General features: G+C 33.7%; 1 protein-coding gene across 1 annotated transcript; it reads left to right on the forward strand.

Annotated features, from left to right (window-relative positions):
- The first annotated feature begins 4,881 nt into the window (after positions 1-4,881).
- On the forward strand, positions 4,882-5,123 carry LOC120121702. The gene has a single exon (XM_039141015.1). It carries the CDS (start codon positions 4,886-4,888, stop codon positions 5,093-5,095), a length of 210 nt encoding a protein of 69 aa, XP_038996946.1. The 5' UTR covers positions 4,882-4,885; the 3' UTR covers positions 5,096-5,123.
- Positions 5,124-17,901: the final 12,778 nt, after the last annotated feature.

The raw sequence follows: 17,901 nt of genomic DNA on the forward strand, positions 1-17,901 counted from the left end.
TTCTGGAGGTGGCGGTTTCCAGGTTGTCCACTCCTTGGGCGTGGTGTTGCGCGCCTTACATTGGGTCGCTTTCATGATTGTCTCCGCCCACGCTTTGGCCTCTTGATTTGTGTCCATTGCCGCCCGGATCTTCCAACGGAAAACAAACTCGTTCTGATTCTTCCACAGCTTCCATATGATAATGCCGAAAAGATGTCTCCAATGCCATTCCTCAGACCGAACCCCAACAAAAGTAATTAGATCCAGATTCAGCCAATCCAGTAAGGTGGAAGAGAAAAAAAATTGTGTTTTAAGCTGCTCCGGGATCAGCTGAACCCATATGCTTTTGGCTTGATAGCAATCACGGAACACGTGAATCAAAATTTCTTCAATAGAACCACGGCTTGGGCAGCTGATCGTTCGTAAATCCGCACCTAGTACTCTCAGCATTGGTCATTAATTTTTGGTGTAGCACTGTCCAGAGCAGTTGTCTGACACGTTGTGGACCATCGAAATGCCAAGCTAGCTTCCAGCAATTATCAGGAACGATACAATCATCTTGCTGGATCAATCTAAGGGTCGACTGAATAGTGCATCCATCCACTTGATCCAAACGCAAAACTGGTTTGTCCTCCCCCACATCCTCACTCGGACACAGCATACCCACGATCCATTGGAGTAGCTCCTCATCAAGAACGTGGTTGAGAAGTTTGATGTTCCAGCCTCCCTCTTTAGTAATAAAGTCCCTCACGACAGCATGGGGAAACATAATCTGGTTCGGGGCTACCAGCTTAGCAAGAATAACTAGACCTAGAATCCAAGCATCGAACCAGAACCGAGCGCGTCTGCCATCTCCTAAGGACCAGTCCATATTTCTGCAGATGTGAGGCCAAATCCGCGCTAAGGACCTCCAAATAAAGGAACCCCTCCTCGCTTCGAGGGTACTCGGCACTATTTGCTTGATTTTATACTTCGCGTGCATTATACAGATCCGCAGAGTATCCAGTTGCGTCACAAAACTATAGCCCAGCTTGATTAGAAAAACGCCATTCTGAGTACGTAAGGTTCGGATGTCGAGTCTTCCCTGGGCATAGGGACAGGACAACAGCAAGTATTCAAATTCACCAGGGTTACCTTCGTTGAGTCTTGGGACCCACCCCATATGAACCTCCAGGCGATTTGCTCAATCTTATCATAAACACCTCTGGGGATGGCGACCGTCTGTATAAAAAAGTTAGGAATGACAAGGAGAGTAGATTTGGCTAAGGTAACACGCCTGGCTAAGGACAACTTGGAAGCCACCGAATTATTTAGCTTAGCTTGAACTTTGTCAATTATGAACTGGAAGGTATCTTTAGTGACTCTGCTATGAAAGTTGGGCATGCTCAAGTACTTCCCGATATCATTGCAAGGTTGGAAACCCAAAGAATTGCATAAACGCCTGCCCATCTCATCATCCACGTTCCCAGTGAAAAAGTCTTTTGTTTTAGTGGCATTCGCTTTATGACCCGAAAACCTATTGAACTGATCCAAGATAGCTCCCAATAAACTGACTTGAGCAAGTTCAGCCCCACGGAAAAGAACAAGGTCATCAGCGAAAAAAAGATGTGACAGGGGGGCCTTCCGAGATGATCATCGGTTCCCAGAGATCGGTAGCCATTCAATCTGCACACTATACCCAAGCCGTTCTATGCACAGAACAAACTGGTAGGGGGAAAGAGGAAACGCTTTCTAGATCCTCTAGAGGGTTGAATTCACAGTGAAGTTCCATTCCATATATAGGATTTGCATTTTTAAGGATGTGACAAACTCCAAAATAATCCGACGAATGTTTATCGGGTAAACCATATCGATGAGAGAATCTTAAAGGAAATCCCAATCGACTCTGTGATAGGCTTTTTCTAAATCAACTTTAGCTCCCAATAAACTGACTTGAGCAAGTTCAGCCCCACGGAAAAGAACAAGGTCATCAGCGAAAAAAAGATGTGACAGGGGGGCCTTCCGAGATGATCATCGGTTCCCAGAGATCGGTAGCCATTCAATCTGCACACTATACCCAAGCCGTTCTATGCACAGAACAAACTGGTAGGGGGAAAGAGGAAACGCTTTCTAGATTCCTCTAGAGGGTTTGAATTCCACAGTGAAGGTTCCATTCCATATATAGGATTTGCATTTTTAAGGATGTGACAAACTCCAAATAATCCGACGAATGTTTATCGGGTAAACCATATCGATGAGAGAATCTTAAAGGAAATCCCAATCGACTCTGTGATAGGCTTTTTCTAAATCAACTTTGGCCGCAAGCCAACGAGTCTTGCCTCTCTTGCGCTTCATCGACAGTATCACCCTGAGCGATAAGGATGTTATCATTGATGCTTCTTCCGACAATAAAACTAGCTTGGTTTGAAGCAATAATCCTCATAAATGTTGCCTTGAACCTGTTAGCAATAACTTTTTCATAACCAATTTATAGAGAACAGAGCAGAGACTTATTGGACAAAAATCGCTAAAAGTAGTAGGATTATCTACTTTAGGAATGATAACAATAAGGGTTTTATTAAGATCATCATCGATGGTATTACCTTGGAAGATACCTTTTACCCAACTACAAATCGAATCGCCTACCGTCTGCCATTGGTTCTGGAAGAACAGGGCATGAAGACCATCCTTACTCAGAGTTTTGAGCGGGTTCATGTCGAATAGGGCCTTCTTAATCTCGTCATTTGTAACCACCCTATCAAGATAATTGACCTCTTTCGGCTTGAGCTTGGGGAACATGCCACGAAGAGGAAACGTGTCTGTCCTTCTAGCATCATCCAGGTAGAGAGCAGAGAAAAATCTCGAAGCTTCCTTTCGGAGCTCATTGTAATCGTAGCACCATTAGTCTTTGACTTTCAGAGCTTGGATACGGTTGGATCGTCGCCGATTCATGGCCTGTCTATGAAAAATGTGGCAGTTGTCCTTAAATGAATTTAGCACCATTAGTCTTTGACTTTCAGAGCTTGGATACGGTTGGATCGTCGCCGATTCATGGCCTGTCTATGAAAAATGTGGCAGTTGTCCTTAAATGAATTCAATTAAACCATTTGTTGTTAATATTTAACGAAGAAACTAATATGACAGTTAAAATATTTGATATAAATATATAATCGGTTATTGTTACTTATATATCTATCAATTTGCTCATAATTTTAATAAATTAAAATAAACTTAACCATCAAATCAAATATATAATTTATCACTGGTGTCAAGTATAATAACTTGTTTTATCATCCTATTAGATTATTAAATTTATTTTAATTTAATAAAATTTTCTCACTAATTAGATGTAACATGTGTCACCCTCTAGAGGAAAAAGAATTAGGCAATTAAATGATGCTCAAGGGAATTAAGCCTAGGGTTCCTAGATTAAAGAAGCAAGACTCAACCATTGTTCATAATCAAAAATATATTTTATTCTTATTTTAATTTAAAAATATATATTTTAATCTTATCTTAAATTTAAAAAAATTATAATTTATTCTTATATTAACTTAAGTATTTATGTTTTATTCTGATAATATTTTAAATTTAAGATAAAAATATAATATATTTTTTGTAGTTAAGATAAAAATAAAATATATTTTTTAGTTAATATATATATATATATATATTAAGTTAAGATAAGAATAAAAGATATGTTTTAAGTTAAAATAAAAATTAATTATATTTAATAATTTAAGGAAATAATAGAATATATTGAATAATTTAAATTAAGAATATAATTTATGTAATAAGTTAAGATAAAAATAAAATATATTTTTTAAGTTAAGATAAAGACTAAAATATTTTTTTTAATTTAAAATAAGAATAAAATATAGTTTTAGGTTAAGACAATAATAAAATATATTTAATAAGTTAATATAAAAATAAAATATATTTTTAATGTTAAGCTGTAAAATTAATTTAATGCATGAATTTAAGTTGAGATATATAAAATATTAAGAATTTAAGTTTACACTAATATACTTTATAAATAACATATGTAGTCAAATTTGAATCAATTAACTACTTTGGCTCAATGGTTGAGCCTTGCTTCTTCAACCCATCATTTATGCGTCCAAAATTTTCTTTCCTCTTGAGGGTGTGACATGTGTCACCCTTTGATTGGTGAAAAAAATATATTAAATTAAAATAAATTTAATCGTCCAATCGGATGGTGACACGTGTCATTAAACATTGCATCATTTGACTTGAAGGTTAAAATTTCACATCATTTGATTTGAGAATTAAGTTTATTTTAGTTGATTAAAATTACGACCGAATTGATAGAATATATAAATAATAGTAACAAAATGTGTAATTATACCAAATACTTTAATTGTCACATCAGCTTCTCCGTTAAATGTTAATGACAAGTAGCTTAATTGAATGTATTTAAATAGTCGAGTGACTTGATTGATAAAATTTTAAAAATGATGGTCAAAATGAAAATGAACAATAGTTAGGTGATCACTGGTATAGTTTACCCTTTATTTTAAATAAAATACTTTTAGTTAATTTATAATAATACGTTGAGTCTTTTAGAATTATAATTTTTTATAAATTAAATTAACGGGTACCCATCGTTAGTGATACTCGTCGAGCGTGACATACTCATCCTAAAACATTTACTAGAATTTTCTATTTTTTCTAACTTAATAAGACATGAAAGGTGGAAAAACTAGATTTGATATTACCAAAAATCAAGAAGAAAAACTAGAGTGGTGCGCACAAAAAAACATTTGATGCAAGAATTTTCTACCCCACCGAACGGTTCGGGAAGTTTCCCCTCAAAGTAAAGTGTTTTAGAGCAACCACGTGACGAAGGTTTGGGAATCCTTAAATCCTTGTGATTCATTGTGAAGTGTTTTGTGTGTTGGAGAAGATGTCGGATTGGGGGCCAGTTTTTGTGGCGGTGCTGCTCTTTATAGTGCTATCGCCGGGGCTGCTTTTTCAGATTCCGGCGAAGTCCCGATTTGTTGAGTTTGGCAACTACCAAACGAGTGGAGCCTCCATTCTGGTGCATTCCATTATCTACTTTGCACTCATTTGCATTTCCTTGTTAGTTATTCGGGTGAAGATTCACCTTGGTTAGTTTTCTCATTCTAATTATCCACGCTTCCTCATGTTTATGATTTTGTAACACCCCCAATCCTCTAAGATATTTGCAAAATGGAGACATGCTCCAATTAAAATGAATAACATCTTGTAAGTTGGAATTAAAAATGCTCCGCTCCTTGATATATGAAGAATGAACAGGCTATTGGCAATACAGTTTTCCCTATTTGCACTCCACAACTGCTTTTGTTTCTTTTTTCGGATGACTCCTTTTATCCATATTCATTTTATGCTTAAACGACCTTTATTTCATTCTCCATTTATATATAAAGTGTAGGAAAGTTTTATAACATTTCAAGAGTATCGATAAGCACCACTAACAATGAATATCATTAATTTAATTTATAAAACTTTCAAATTATAAAATATTCAATGTGTAATTTATAAATTAACTAAAAATTTAAATGTGGATTATTTAAAATTAAATATTAATTACATTATTTTTATAATTTTTTTAAATAATAATTAAATCAAATATTAACTTCTAAATTAAAAAACTCAAACTTTTTTCTGACTTTGACACGCGACAACAGTGCTAATGGCAGCGAAATCGGTAGCAAAGATGACAGTGATAGCGTCAGTGGTAGCAACAACGAGGGTGGTAGTAGCAACGACATTGACAATGGTAGCAACGGTGACAATAGCAGTGACAACAGTAGCAGTGGAAATGACAGCAACAACAACGACGATGGTAATGATAGCAACGATGAAAATAACAACGGCGACAGTAGTGACAGCGACATATTCAAAGCAAAAAACAAATTAAGATTTTTTTAATTTAGGGATTAATATTTGATCTAATTATTATTTAAAATAAAATTATAAAAAATAATGTAATTAATACTTTATTTTAAATAATTTATGTTTAATTTTTAATTAATTTATAATTACATGTTAAATATTTTAAAATTTTATAAATTAAATTAGTGATATTATCTATGTTTTTAATTAGTACCCAAAAAAGTGAGGCGTTTTTCCCGAAAAATCATCTTTTTAATTTAATATTCCCGATCAGGCACCGGTCATACTATATTTCCCGATCTAACACCCTTTGCAGTAAGGCGCGCCCCCCGCAGTGCGCTATACGCTGATTTAGCGCCACGTAAGATATAGCACGGGGCAAGGGCCGCGCCTTGCATTATTTTCCCAAACTTCTCGATTATCAAACATGCATAATGCAAGGAGCGGTGCAAGGACCGCGCCTTGCATTATTTTCCCAAACTTCTTGGCTTTAAGGCATCCTCTCTTGGCTATAAATAGTCGTCTCCCGTAAACTCTCTCACCAACAATCCTTTGAATCAGTAAATAACATCCGACAATCATCTTATATTTGATTCAGAAGTTTGCTTGATCTTTCGTTATAAGGTAATTTTGTTATAATATTTATTTTATAGTTATATATGATTATTTGAAAAAATATTATACTAATTGTTTTCAATTAATTTCTGTGTTTGTAGAATTAGAAAGTGAGAGTATACGTCGAAATATTTTTGCGGTGCAGGTAATAATATAAAATTATATTATTTAAATTATTTACGTTTATGTGTAAAAAATTTATTCTGTTATATTTTTGGTCATATATTATTTTTTAATCAGGTTTGTTTCAGTTGTTTTTTTTGTAAATATAATATTGTTGCAATTTTAAACTCTAAGAATGATGCGACTTTCAGATATTGTTTATTATGATGGAGAAATTCGAGAAGATGAAACCGGCGTTGTTTTCGTATCAAATGAGCGTGTTAAAATGTCATTTAAGAGAAACATAACTCTTGAGGAGCTGATAACGAAGATTTCGAGGAAGGTTCATGTTGGAAGTAGTAGAAGAATATCGTCGTTGCAGTACTTTCCAACATCATTGTTGTCATTAATTTATACAGCGTTCGAACTATCGAACAATGATGATGTTGAAATGATGGCTGATTCTCAAAGTAATTATTCAGACGGCGATATTGAGATGTATGCAAAGTTTGTTCAAGTGTGTGCTGTTCGGGGTCAGCCATTAAGCTCACACTATGGGTTGGCTGAACAAGTTGATCAAGTTGACAGCCTGATTACAGTAATGTGTAATGATTTTAATGCCATAATGGGAAATCCACATCATGGTGTCGGCACATCAACTTCAATGGGGAGACATTCATCCGTAACTCCTTACGATATGTACCGAGGTGGGTCAACAAAAAATCTGTATGGCAACATCGCGTCCAGTTTGAGGGGAAGGCATTCATCTGCAAATTTCTTTGACCTTAATATGGAGATGCCATCGACGCAACAATCTGTGCAGTTTTCATTTGACACGATGGCTACAAGCTCCAGGGGGAGGCATTCGACTGCGAGCTTTTTTTATCTCAATCTAGATATGCCTTCTAGTTCAAGGAGAAGGCGTGCTAGTAGTAGGTTCTTCGACCTAAATGTGGAGAGCATGGAGGAACCATCATCTCCACCAGAAGAACCGCTTCGTGAGCCTGGTGCGGATGGTGCTGAGACTGGACTATTCATTCACCCAGAATCATTGTAATTTAACTCCGATAGTGATGATGATGTAGATGAAGTTCCAGCAAATGTGGCACAAACTGACCCTCTAGCACACATGTATGAAGCTGATTATGATGCAATGTACGGGCCAGAATTTGCGGATATGCCTCATCTCGGTGACTATGGATATTACTCATCAATAAATAATGGTGAGTTATCTTTAGGCGTGGAGTTTTCAAGCAATGAAGAAGCAATGATGGCTATCAAAAATTACAATATCCGTAATTCTGTTCAGTCCAAGTCGACCGCTCCACGACCGAAAAATATGTATGCTACTGTGCTCGACGCGAAAACGGATGCAATTGGATGGTTCGCGTATCGAAGAGGAAGAGGAAAAACAACAGATGGGAATTAACAGTATACAACGGTCCTCACATATGTTGTACTGGAGGGGTCAACCAAGATTATCCCAACTTGGACTCTGAAGTGATATGCTAAGCCATCATGCCTATGGTAAAAACAAGCTCTCATATAGCTGTTGCAGTGTTGATTTCAGCTATACAATCGCAGTATGGGTACAATGTCTCATATAAAAAAGCTTGGTTGGCAAAACAAAATGCCATTGTCAAACTTCATGGCGAATGAGATGCATCTTACAACGAACTTCCAGGTTGGTTTAGGTTGGTACGGACGTTGAATCCTGGAATAATTGTGGACTTCGAAACCTCCTATGCATACCATAATGATCGAGTTCTACGCGATCGATGAAAATTCTATCGGGTTTTTTGGACTTACCCACAGTGCGTTAATGCTGTCAAATACTGCAAGCCTATGGTCCAGATCGACGGGAATTTCTTGTATGGAAAATACAAGCAAGTTTTATTATTGGCAGTTGTCCAAGATGGCAATCACAACATTCTTCCAGTTGCTTTTTCTCTTGTCGAAGGAGAAGATACAAATTCTTGGGCTTTTTTCCTCCGAAACTTACGTGCACATGTTATCATGAGGGAGAAAATTTGTGTCATTTCAGATCGCGAAGCTGGGATCAAAGCAGAAATGGAGTCTTTGAGTCCAATGTGGAAATCACCCTTTGTCCAACATAGGTATTGTCTCCGACACATTGTTGCAAACTACCATGGAATGTACAAGAAGAATGATGAGCGCCAATTAATTGTGCGAATGGGTAAGTGAAAGCAAGTTAGTAAGTTATACATTTTTTATCATTTTAATTTTGCAAAGAAATCTAGTTATTAAGTTATAGATTTTTTGATCAGGTTACGAACTACTTCCTTGAACGTTTGAATCAATGCTTCAAGATTTGCGGGCGAAGAACGAGGAAGGATACGATTACATCAGCCTCATCGATAAAGAAATGTGGACGAACGCATATGATGGTGTATATCGATATGGATACATGACGACCAACTTGGCTGAGGCAATCAATTCAACCTTAAAGGGTGCACATCACTTACCTGTAGCGGCTTTGGTAAAAACTATATATTTTCGTTTGAGGGCGCTTTTTGTGAAGCTCGGGGGACAAGCTGAAACCTGGATGCAATGCGGTCATGTCTATCACCCTATATTAGTTGCAGATATACAGAAAAAATTGATGCATCAAATGGAATGTCTAACAAGCTTCTCTATAAGGCATGAAATGTTTCGTGTCACAGAGTTTCCGTAACCTCTTCAAGGGATTGAAGTTGTATCGTTAAGAGTAAATCTAAGGGACAGAACGTGCGACTGCGAGGTTTTTCAAGCTCTGAAGTATCCATGCTCTCATGTGATAACAACTTGCTCGCATACACGTCAAGACTATAACCATTTTATGGATCTCATATACCTACTATCTGAAGTTTTTAAGGTATACAAATTTGAGTTTCCCCCCATAGGTAATGACAAAGACCCTGATGAGGTTTAAGATTGGCTTCCGGTTGTACCAAATATGAGTTTATTGAGGGAGCGTGGTCGTCCAAAATCCAATCAAATTCATTGCGATATGGATATTCGAGAAAGATCTAGACAAGACGAAGATGTGGTATTGTAGAAACCCAACACACTAGAAAAACATGTCAACTTCTGTTGTCATCAAGTAACAATTGATGAGGAAATGATGTAGTTGTTTATCAAATAATTCTTGTACTTTACTTTGCATTTACTTCAAGTTAATGTTATTCGATAACTGCTGATGAAGATTAAAAAATGATACAATTATACGAGATTAGACATTGGCGTTATATTAACGAATAATTGATATTAACGATACAATAAGTATTAAATGATAAATGATAACCAAATTACAATCACTTATATTAAATGATAAATTAACAAAGTAAGTATTAAATGATAAATAATAAAAAAATTACAATAAAAAAGTCCAATAAACAACTACAATAAAAAGTACTAAATACAAGTATAAAAAAACAAAATCTATCGATGCCTGCGACGCGAATGTGTTCTGCAGGGCGGTGGCTGTCGGTCTCGAGGTGGATTTCTTCGTATCACTGGTTGTGACTCCTCGTTGTCATCATCATCACCATCATCATCATATCACTCATGATACCTCACCAACCAATCTATATCGGTCTTGTCGCGTCTATCTGTGCTATGCAACTCGTCCATATTGCGAGGTGCTTCCGGAATTGGTTGAAAACAACCAAATTACCGGAGCACGCGATCAATGGAGTGCCACTCGACGGTCGCATAACATTTCAAAGGGACTATCACCATCCAAACATCTGATGGGCCCCTCAACTCAGGTGGGATCACCGCCCTCACATCATCTATAGAATATGTCACACATTCAAACTAAAACAAATACATATATTTTTATCAAAATAATAATCTAATTATATAACTATAATCTAAAATCGATTTTTAAACATTAAAATTCATACCTGTGTGTCAGCCTTCTGATCGATTAACACCCTAATTTTTTCTAAATCATCATGTAGCTCCTGATGATTTTTCCTATCAGTATACCACCTATTCAAGAAAAATAATTTCTTATTCACTGTATAAAATTATTAATATACAAAATCAGTTTATAATTACCTCAGGAGTAGCGAAAATACGAATGGGTTCTTGACAACGGGACATAAAAAGGGCAATCGATACCATGCCCAAGACTACAGCAGCAGGAGACATCCGCCGATAGCATTACGCCTGTAGTCAATGGCTCGACACATCTCCCTGTACAGGCAAGCCAAAACTGTCAAGCCCCAACTAAGTGATCCGGTCAGATAAAGTTGTCAAGATGTTGCAACCACATATAGTGAACTTGGTTACGCTATTTGTCCGGCATCAGCAACCCTCCTATCAGTTGCAGTATGCATGCCCGTGTATATTATTTAACTTCATCGTCAGATGCGTCCTATCCGTCCACCGTTAAAATTTTCCGGGACACGTCCTAGACTAACCCGGCACAAAGTAGTCCAAGAACGGAAGTTATCCCTGATATCACACCTCCATCCACCGAAAGCCCAGTGCATAGAAACATCCTCAAGCTTGATCGTGCACTCTCCGCACGGAAGATGAAATGTGGGTCTCCAGCCTCCACCGCTCTACTAAGGCAGAAATAAGGTATGGTTCTATCTTACAGTGACCCTGATATCTACCTAGGTGACCGAATCCAGCCTCTACCAAATACGACATTACACGAGTAGGTATAACTAACTTAAGGTTCCTAATAAAATGATCTAATATACGGTCTCTCTCCTAAGATATAAATAATTACACAAATTAATTTTTAAACTAATAATCATGCATTAAATTAATTAATTAATTAAATTAAATTAAAACGTTAAAATGTTACCGTATCAGCAAAGTGGCGAGATATATGATTCTCATCCAACCAAAGTAGACCGTCTTCTCTTTTATATCTGCAAAAAAATTAATTAAATAAAATATTAAACAATTAAATAATTAAATAAATTATTAAAAAATACTAAATATATAAAATATACCTAATAAGAGAATATATAAGAGTATTTGAGAGAAGTTGAGAGCATTGGTGTGATGAAGTGATTGAGAATGGGGGTATTTATATGGAGGGATGGGTGTGAACGGGCGAGGGTAGGTTGGTAATTAAGGTATAGAGCGCGGCGGGGCCGCGCCTTTTTTACATGTGTCAAAAGCTATACCCTTAATTACCAACCTACCGCCATACACACGTGTATCCATGTCAGCATAAGGTGCGATGCAGGGGGCGCGCTTTACCCTACGTGGCGCCAAAACGTATAACGCGCTGCCAGGGGGCGCGCCTTACTGCAAAGGGTGTTAGATCGGAAAATATAGTCTGGTGCTGATCGGGAATATTAATTAAAAATATGATTTTTCGGAGAAATGCCAAAAAGTGAACCAATTAAGTTAAAACAACCCTGAACAACATTAAACTCAATCCCCTGAATAAATGCAGTTCCTATACAATATACTTTTTTTTTGACTTTGACTGTCGAAAACAGTGGCAATGACAACGAAAGCGGTAGCAGAGATGACACTGATAGCCTCAACAGTAGCAACAACGAGGGGTGGTAGTACAACGAAGTGACAGCGATAGCGACGGTGACAATAGCAGCAGCAAAAGTACAGTGACACAACAAACAGTGGTAATGATAGCAACGATGACAATAACAATGGCGACAGTAGTGACAGCAGCAACTTCAAAACAAAAAACAAATTAAGAGTTTTTTATTTTAGGGTTTAATATTTGATCTAATTATTATTTAAAATAAAATTATAAAAAATATAATTAATATTTTATTTTAAATATTTAATTAATTTATAATTACATATTAAATATTTTAAAATTTTATAAATTAAATTAGTATACTCATTGTTAATGAGTCGCCAATGAGTCGGACAGAATCGTCCTAAAGTAAAACCACGTACAATAGGCCATCCAAATAAAATGGCACAATTAGAGAATTGTGGATCTACAATGAAAATTGTATGCTGAAGATCTTCAAACTCTTATTTGATAATAGAAAATAAAAAAAATAGAATTAAAAATTTAAAATCTAATATAAATTAAAATCATCTTCAATACTAATATGAAATAATTATTTAAACATTTAAATATGTTTTCTTATATAATGTGTGGACAATAATATTAAATAAACTTAACTTAACCACTTATTATCTATGTTTTTAGTTAGTACCGAAAAAGTGAACCAATAAGTTAAAATAGCCCCATGAACAACGTTAAACTCAATCCCCTAAATAAATACAGTTCCTATACAGTATACTTTATCTCATTAACTCAAGATTTTATAGAATTATTATATGTATTTATAGAAAATTTATTACTTAATCATCGATTTTTATTAATTTAATAAAATATTTAACCTAAATAAATATTTTAGATAAATTAATTATTAGAAAATCCTTCTAGTTTATATTAATTCAATAATATAAACTAATTACTAATTAGAATTAAAATTTAACATGAACCCATGATTAAATGAAACTGAACCCGTGTGTTATAAATCGAATTGATCCGTATTAGAAAGTAGTCGGTGTTAAGCTATTTCAAAGTACTATTTGTTCCTTTATGAGATGTATTTCAAAATATGTAGCATCGAGCAAGTACTTGTATGAACTTGTAGATCGGATGGAATGATCTGTACGCCAAAACACAATCGAAAGATAAAAATCGAACACAAAAATTTCCCCTGAATGCACAGCAATTGATGTTACGGGGAAGTTTCCTTTTAAACAAAGTGTTTCCGATAAAAAGCAAGAAAAATGTGAACCCTAATGGCTTGATTCGCTAATCTTCAGTTTCCGAGTCATAAACCCTTTGTCTCGTCTTCCTAAACCAACACACCATCCCATTATAACCATCTCCCCCACCCCTTTTTTTTTCCATTTTCATCTCAACTCCTATATTCATCCCCTACAAAAATGTGTAATTGCTTCTAGAATTTCGACGGAATTAAGTTTAGTAACGAAATTTATGAGAAGAGAGTAGTCAGTAAAACGCTGATCGAAACCAACATTTCCGAAGAAATAAATAGTCGATCAGAAATTTACTGACTGAAATCCATCAGTATATTACTGAGAAAATATTTAAAATCCGTCAGATATTATATTTATATATATATTATGTTTCTAATTAAAATATATTTTCCGTAGGGATATTTATAAAGATGAAAATAAATCTGATTTTAATTTTCAGTGGATTGCATTTTTTTTCCGTCGAAAATTTAAATCTTAATTTTTTTTAAAAAAAAGAGGGAAATTATTGGGATTCTACCCGAAAATATATTCATTCCCTCAAAAAAATATTATGAATCCAAATTTTTGTTTAATTAATTAATTAATGTACCAACAAATTAATAATAATATAATTCAAATAATTAGATTAATTTGAAAAATTAGGTAATAATAATACTAACAAGTTCATATTGTATTTTGATAATGCCTTAATAAGAAAATAATAACATATGATACAAAATTAAATTCATCATATTAACTAAGAGGTTGTTTGTTTACTTCATAATGATTAAGCGTTGAATGATTCAAATGCTGAATGATTCAGAGGCTCTGTATGAATTAGCTCTGAATGCGACATGTTGTTTGTTTATTGGCTCTGAATCATTCAGAATGTACTTTTGTGTTGAATCATTCAACACTGTTTTACTGAATCAGTCAGCACTGAATCATTCAGAGGTGCGAAACAAACACGCTGAATGCTGAACGGTTCAACATTCAGCGTTGAATGATTCTATTAAGAGGAAAACAAACAACCCCTAAGATAAACATGATTTTACAACATATATTTCACAATACAATGTTTCTAATAAATATAAATATATGATTGTACAATATACATAACAAATACAATATTCAATGATAAAGAAAGAGTAAAATACAAAGTTTGTACACTAAAGAATTATTATCATTTAAAAGTTTTTAAGCAACCTAAAAAATATAATGAAAGATGTTAGTGAATAATTAAAAATAATATAATAAATAAAGCATGTATTAAGAAAAATTACATTAACAAAATTAGAACTACATCAATATTGATAGTTGATGATAATAAAAGATGATGAAATTAAGATAACTTTTGGAGAGAGAAAAAAAAGTTAAAGAAGAGATGAAATGAAGGAAATGAGAGAATATTGAGTTTAGAAAGGTTTAAATAGGAGAAAATAGGAGAGAAAGCGGGTAAGTTTAAAATTTGACGGTGGAATGGAGGGAAATTGAAAAAAGCAAAGCGGTGAAAAACTCTAAACTTTGTGACGGAACATGTAGATCCATCAAAAAATTGTGACGGAATAGGTGAATCTGTCATAAATTGAGACGGATCCACATATTTCGTCACAAATTTGTTATGAGTCCACATATTTAATCACAAATTTAAAATATTTTTTTCTAAAAATCAGATTTTTTTAATTATCATAAAAAAGAATCATTCAACCACTTAAAAAATATGCTTCCTGCAGTAACTAATGTCATAAGCAGCAGAACGAAGGCGGACAAGTTGGATCGAATAACCAACCATCTCTCTAAATTAGTTGTCTAAATAGCTCTATTAAAAAATTCAAAAATTATTTAAAAATTTAGCAAAATAGATAGCAATAAAATGTAATTTCAAGAAATATTATCTAAATTGTTTTGTAGTATATCATATGTTTAAAGTGTGGCATTAATTTAAAGAAGAATGACACACATGAGACCGACCTCATCAGTTTGATACTCAACATGCCACTCATATGCTTAGCAGTAACTTTTTGAAGCATATAACCTTTGTAACCGAGGAGTTAGGGGAAAGTAATACATCTTTTTACGTCTTTCTGTTACTAGATCCTTTACCAGCATTATCCTTGTACTGAGGATGATCGCAAAATACATTCGCTCAATTCAAAATTACTACCCCAGTAAATCATGCAACAATTTCTACAACAATAGATTTTTTTTGAACCGGCCAACCTATATCATGAAGCAACTTCTTCGTCTCGTAAATGTTTTTAGGTATGACATTATCTTTGGGCAATAATCTATGCATTATTCGAAAGGTCATCGTAGCATGCGTTAGGAATATGATATTATGCTTTCAAGTGTATTAATTCAGAAACCACTGATAATTTGGATTGATTGCTACCGGGCCATATCGGTTCAGAAGAAGCACCAAGTCTGTTCTACAACATCTATGTCGAAGCAGTTGTAGGTTGATCATCTTCTATCATATATGCATTTAATTCAGGACCACAACATCTACCTCTTTGAATTAATGATTACTACCACACAAATCGTATGCATCCTCTAGAACTGGAGTATTAAAATCCTCATATGGTTATAGTAACCAATATAGAAAAACGTGGCTCTCCATAATACACCCAATTGTGATAATGCGGAATAAACCCTTCAGTGATCACATGAACTTAATCGTTTTTGGATCTCGAAAACTTTTATTTCTACATTTAGGTCGATTACATGGACCACTATATTCATCGATCTGCAAATCTAGGCTTACTTAACGCAAATATGATGAATTCCAACAATGGCCGCTCAAAATCAGGATTAATAATGTGACCATTTATCAGCCTATCAATATTGTACATCCAAAATCGATCCATACTAAATACCAAAACCTGTTTCAATTGTAATATTAAATTAAGATACTTAAATTACTAAAATTTTAAATAATGATTTTTATTTTTATTTTTAAAATTTCCTAAAAAAACAAAAAAAAAAACCAGGACTTATGGTATTATTATTGTAAATTACATGTAAAATAATTTAATTATTATTTTTATTAACATGCAAAAAAGAACATTGTTAAACTATGTTACATGCAAAATATTTTCTCTACTTTTTGATATATTTGCACATTTTTTAATTAAAAGGTTAATACTAATAAATTGATAGCATTATTGTAAAAATAAATTAAAACTTACCTCATCTCATAAATTCAGTAGAAAATTTCAGAATTCTGCAAAAAAACACCAAAAATAAAATTTAGAATATTCTTTTTCTTTTAAATGTAAAAAATAATAGTTATGTTATCATATCATTAAATAAATTTATTAATTAATCAAAATCAACTTGCATTAACTATATAAAAAGAAAAAAGAAACAATTACACTATATATTTATCATTGAGCATATGCAAAGCATAACCTTGTAGAAAAATGTTATCTTTATAACAAGATGATTGAGTGTGCTATATATAAGTCATGAAAGTTAATATCTAAATCATTAAGATACACACATCTCCAATTTAAAATTACAATATCAAATAAAAAAATGCATATAAATAAAAAAAATAAAGGATAAATCCATAAATCAGTATTATAATTTCAAGTGGACATATAAATGAAAAATTAAATATTAAATAATATAAAATAAAATAAGAATACTTACATGAATCAATTTATACCTTCAAAACGCATTCACTATAAAATATTAAAATTTTGCAAAAAAAAAATTGTAAGAAAAATAATCTAAGAATATATAATAGAAATAAAAATTTATTGGTGTGGTCCCGCAGAGAAGATTTGAAAGAGTGTAGAATTTATGATGCCAATTGAGAAATAATAGGGAACGGGGAATACACATAAATGAGAAAGAAAGTAAGAAAACGGATAGGTTGTTAAAATAATTTACAATTATTTACAGCTCTAACATTTAATAGGTTTTAATTACATATAATTAATTTTTGTTGTGGCAGTTGAAAAGAGAAATAGGTAGTTGTATATTAAATGTAGTTATTTTTATTTCCCGACGGGTTGACTATTCCATCACAAATTAAATTTGTATATTTTAATTAAAGTTGAGCAAAACTTCCGACGGAATTTTATCTCGCCATAAATTAAATTAATATTTTTATTTCCGACGGAATGACTATTCCATCACAAATTAAATTGATATATTTTAATTAAAATTGAACAAAATTTCGACAGAATCATTGTCCCGTCATAAATTAAATTGATATTTTTTATTGAAATGAATAAACTTTCTGACGGAAAAATAATTCGATTGAAATCACAATCTTGTCATAATTTTGTGACGAAATCATTATTTTCATCGGTAAATTATGATAGATTTTAAATCTGTCGGAAATTTTCCATCGGTAATTTTAAATTTTCTTGTAGTGATCATAGATCGTTCCAAGTGATAACACAACAAGGTTTTTTACAATCGCCAAGAGGGTGAGTAAAGAAGCCCGATTGGGGGGCCGATTTTTGTGGCGCTGTCATATGCTCTCCGGGGCTGTGACATGTTCCGGGAAGATCAGGTTCATTGAGTTCGGCAACTTTCAACCAGCGGACTATCCATTTTGGTGCATGCAATAATTTACTTTGC

The sequence above is a fragment of the Hibiscus syriacus genome, unplaced genomic scaffold (assembly GCF_006381635.1).
Source record: "Hibiscus syriacus cultivar Baekdansim isolate YM2019G1 unplaced genomic scaffold, ASM638163v2 tig00110378_pilon, whole genome shotgun sequence".
Classification (NCBI taxonomy): domain Eukaryota; kingdom Viridiplantae; phylum Streptophyta; class Magnoliopsida; order Malvales; family Malvaceae; genus Hibiscus; species Hibiscus syriacus.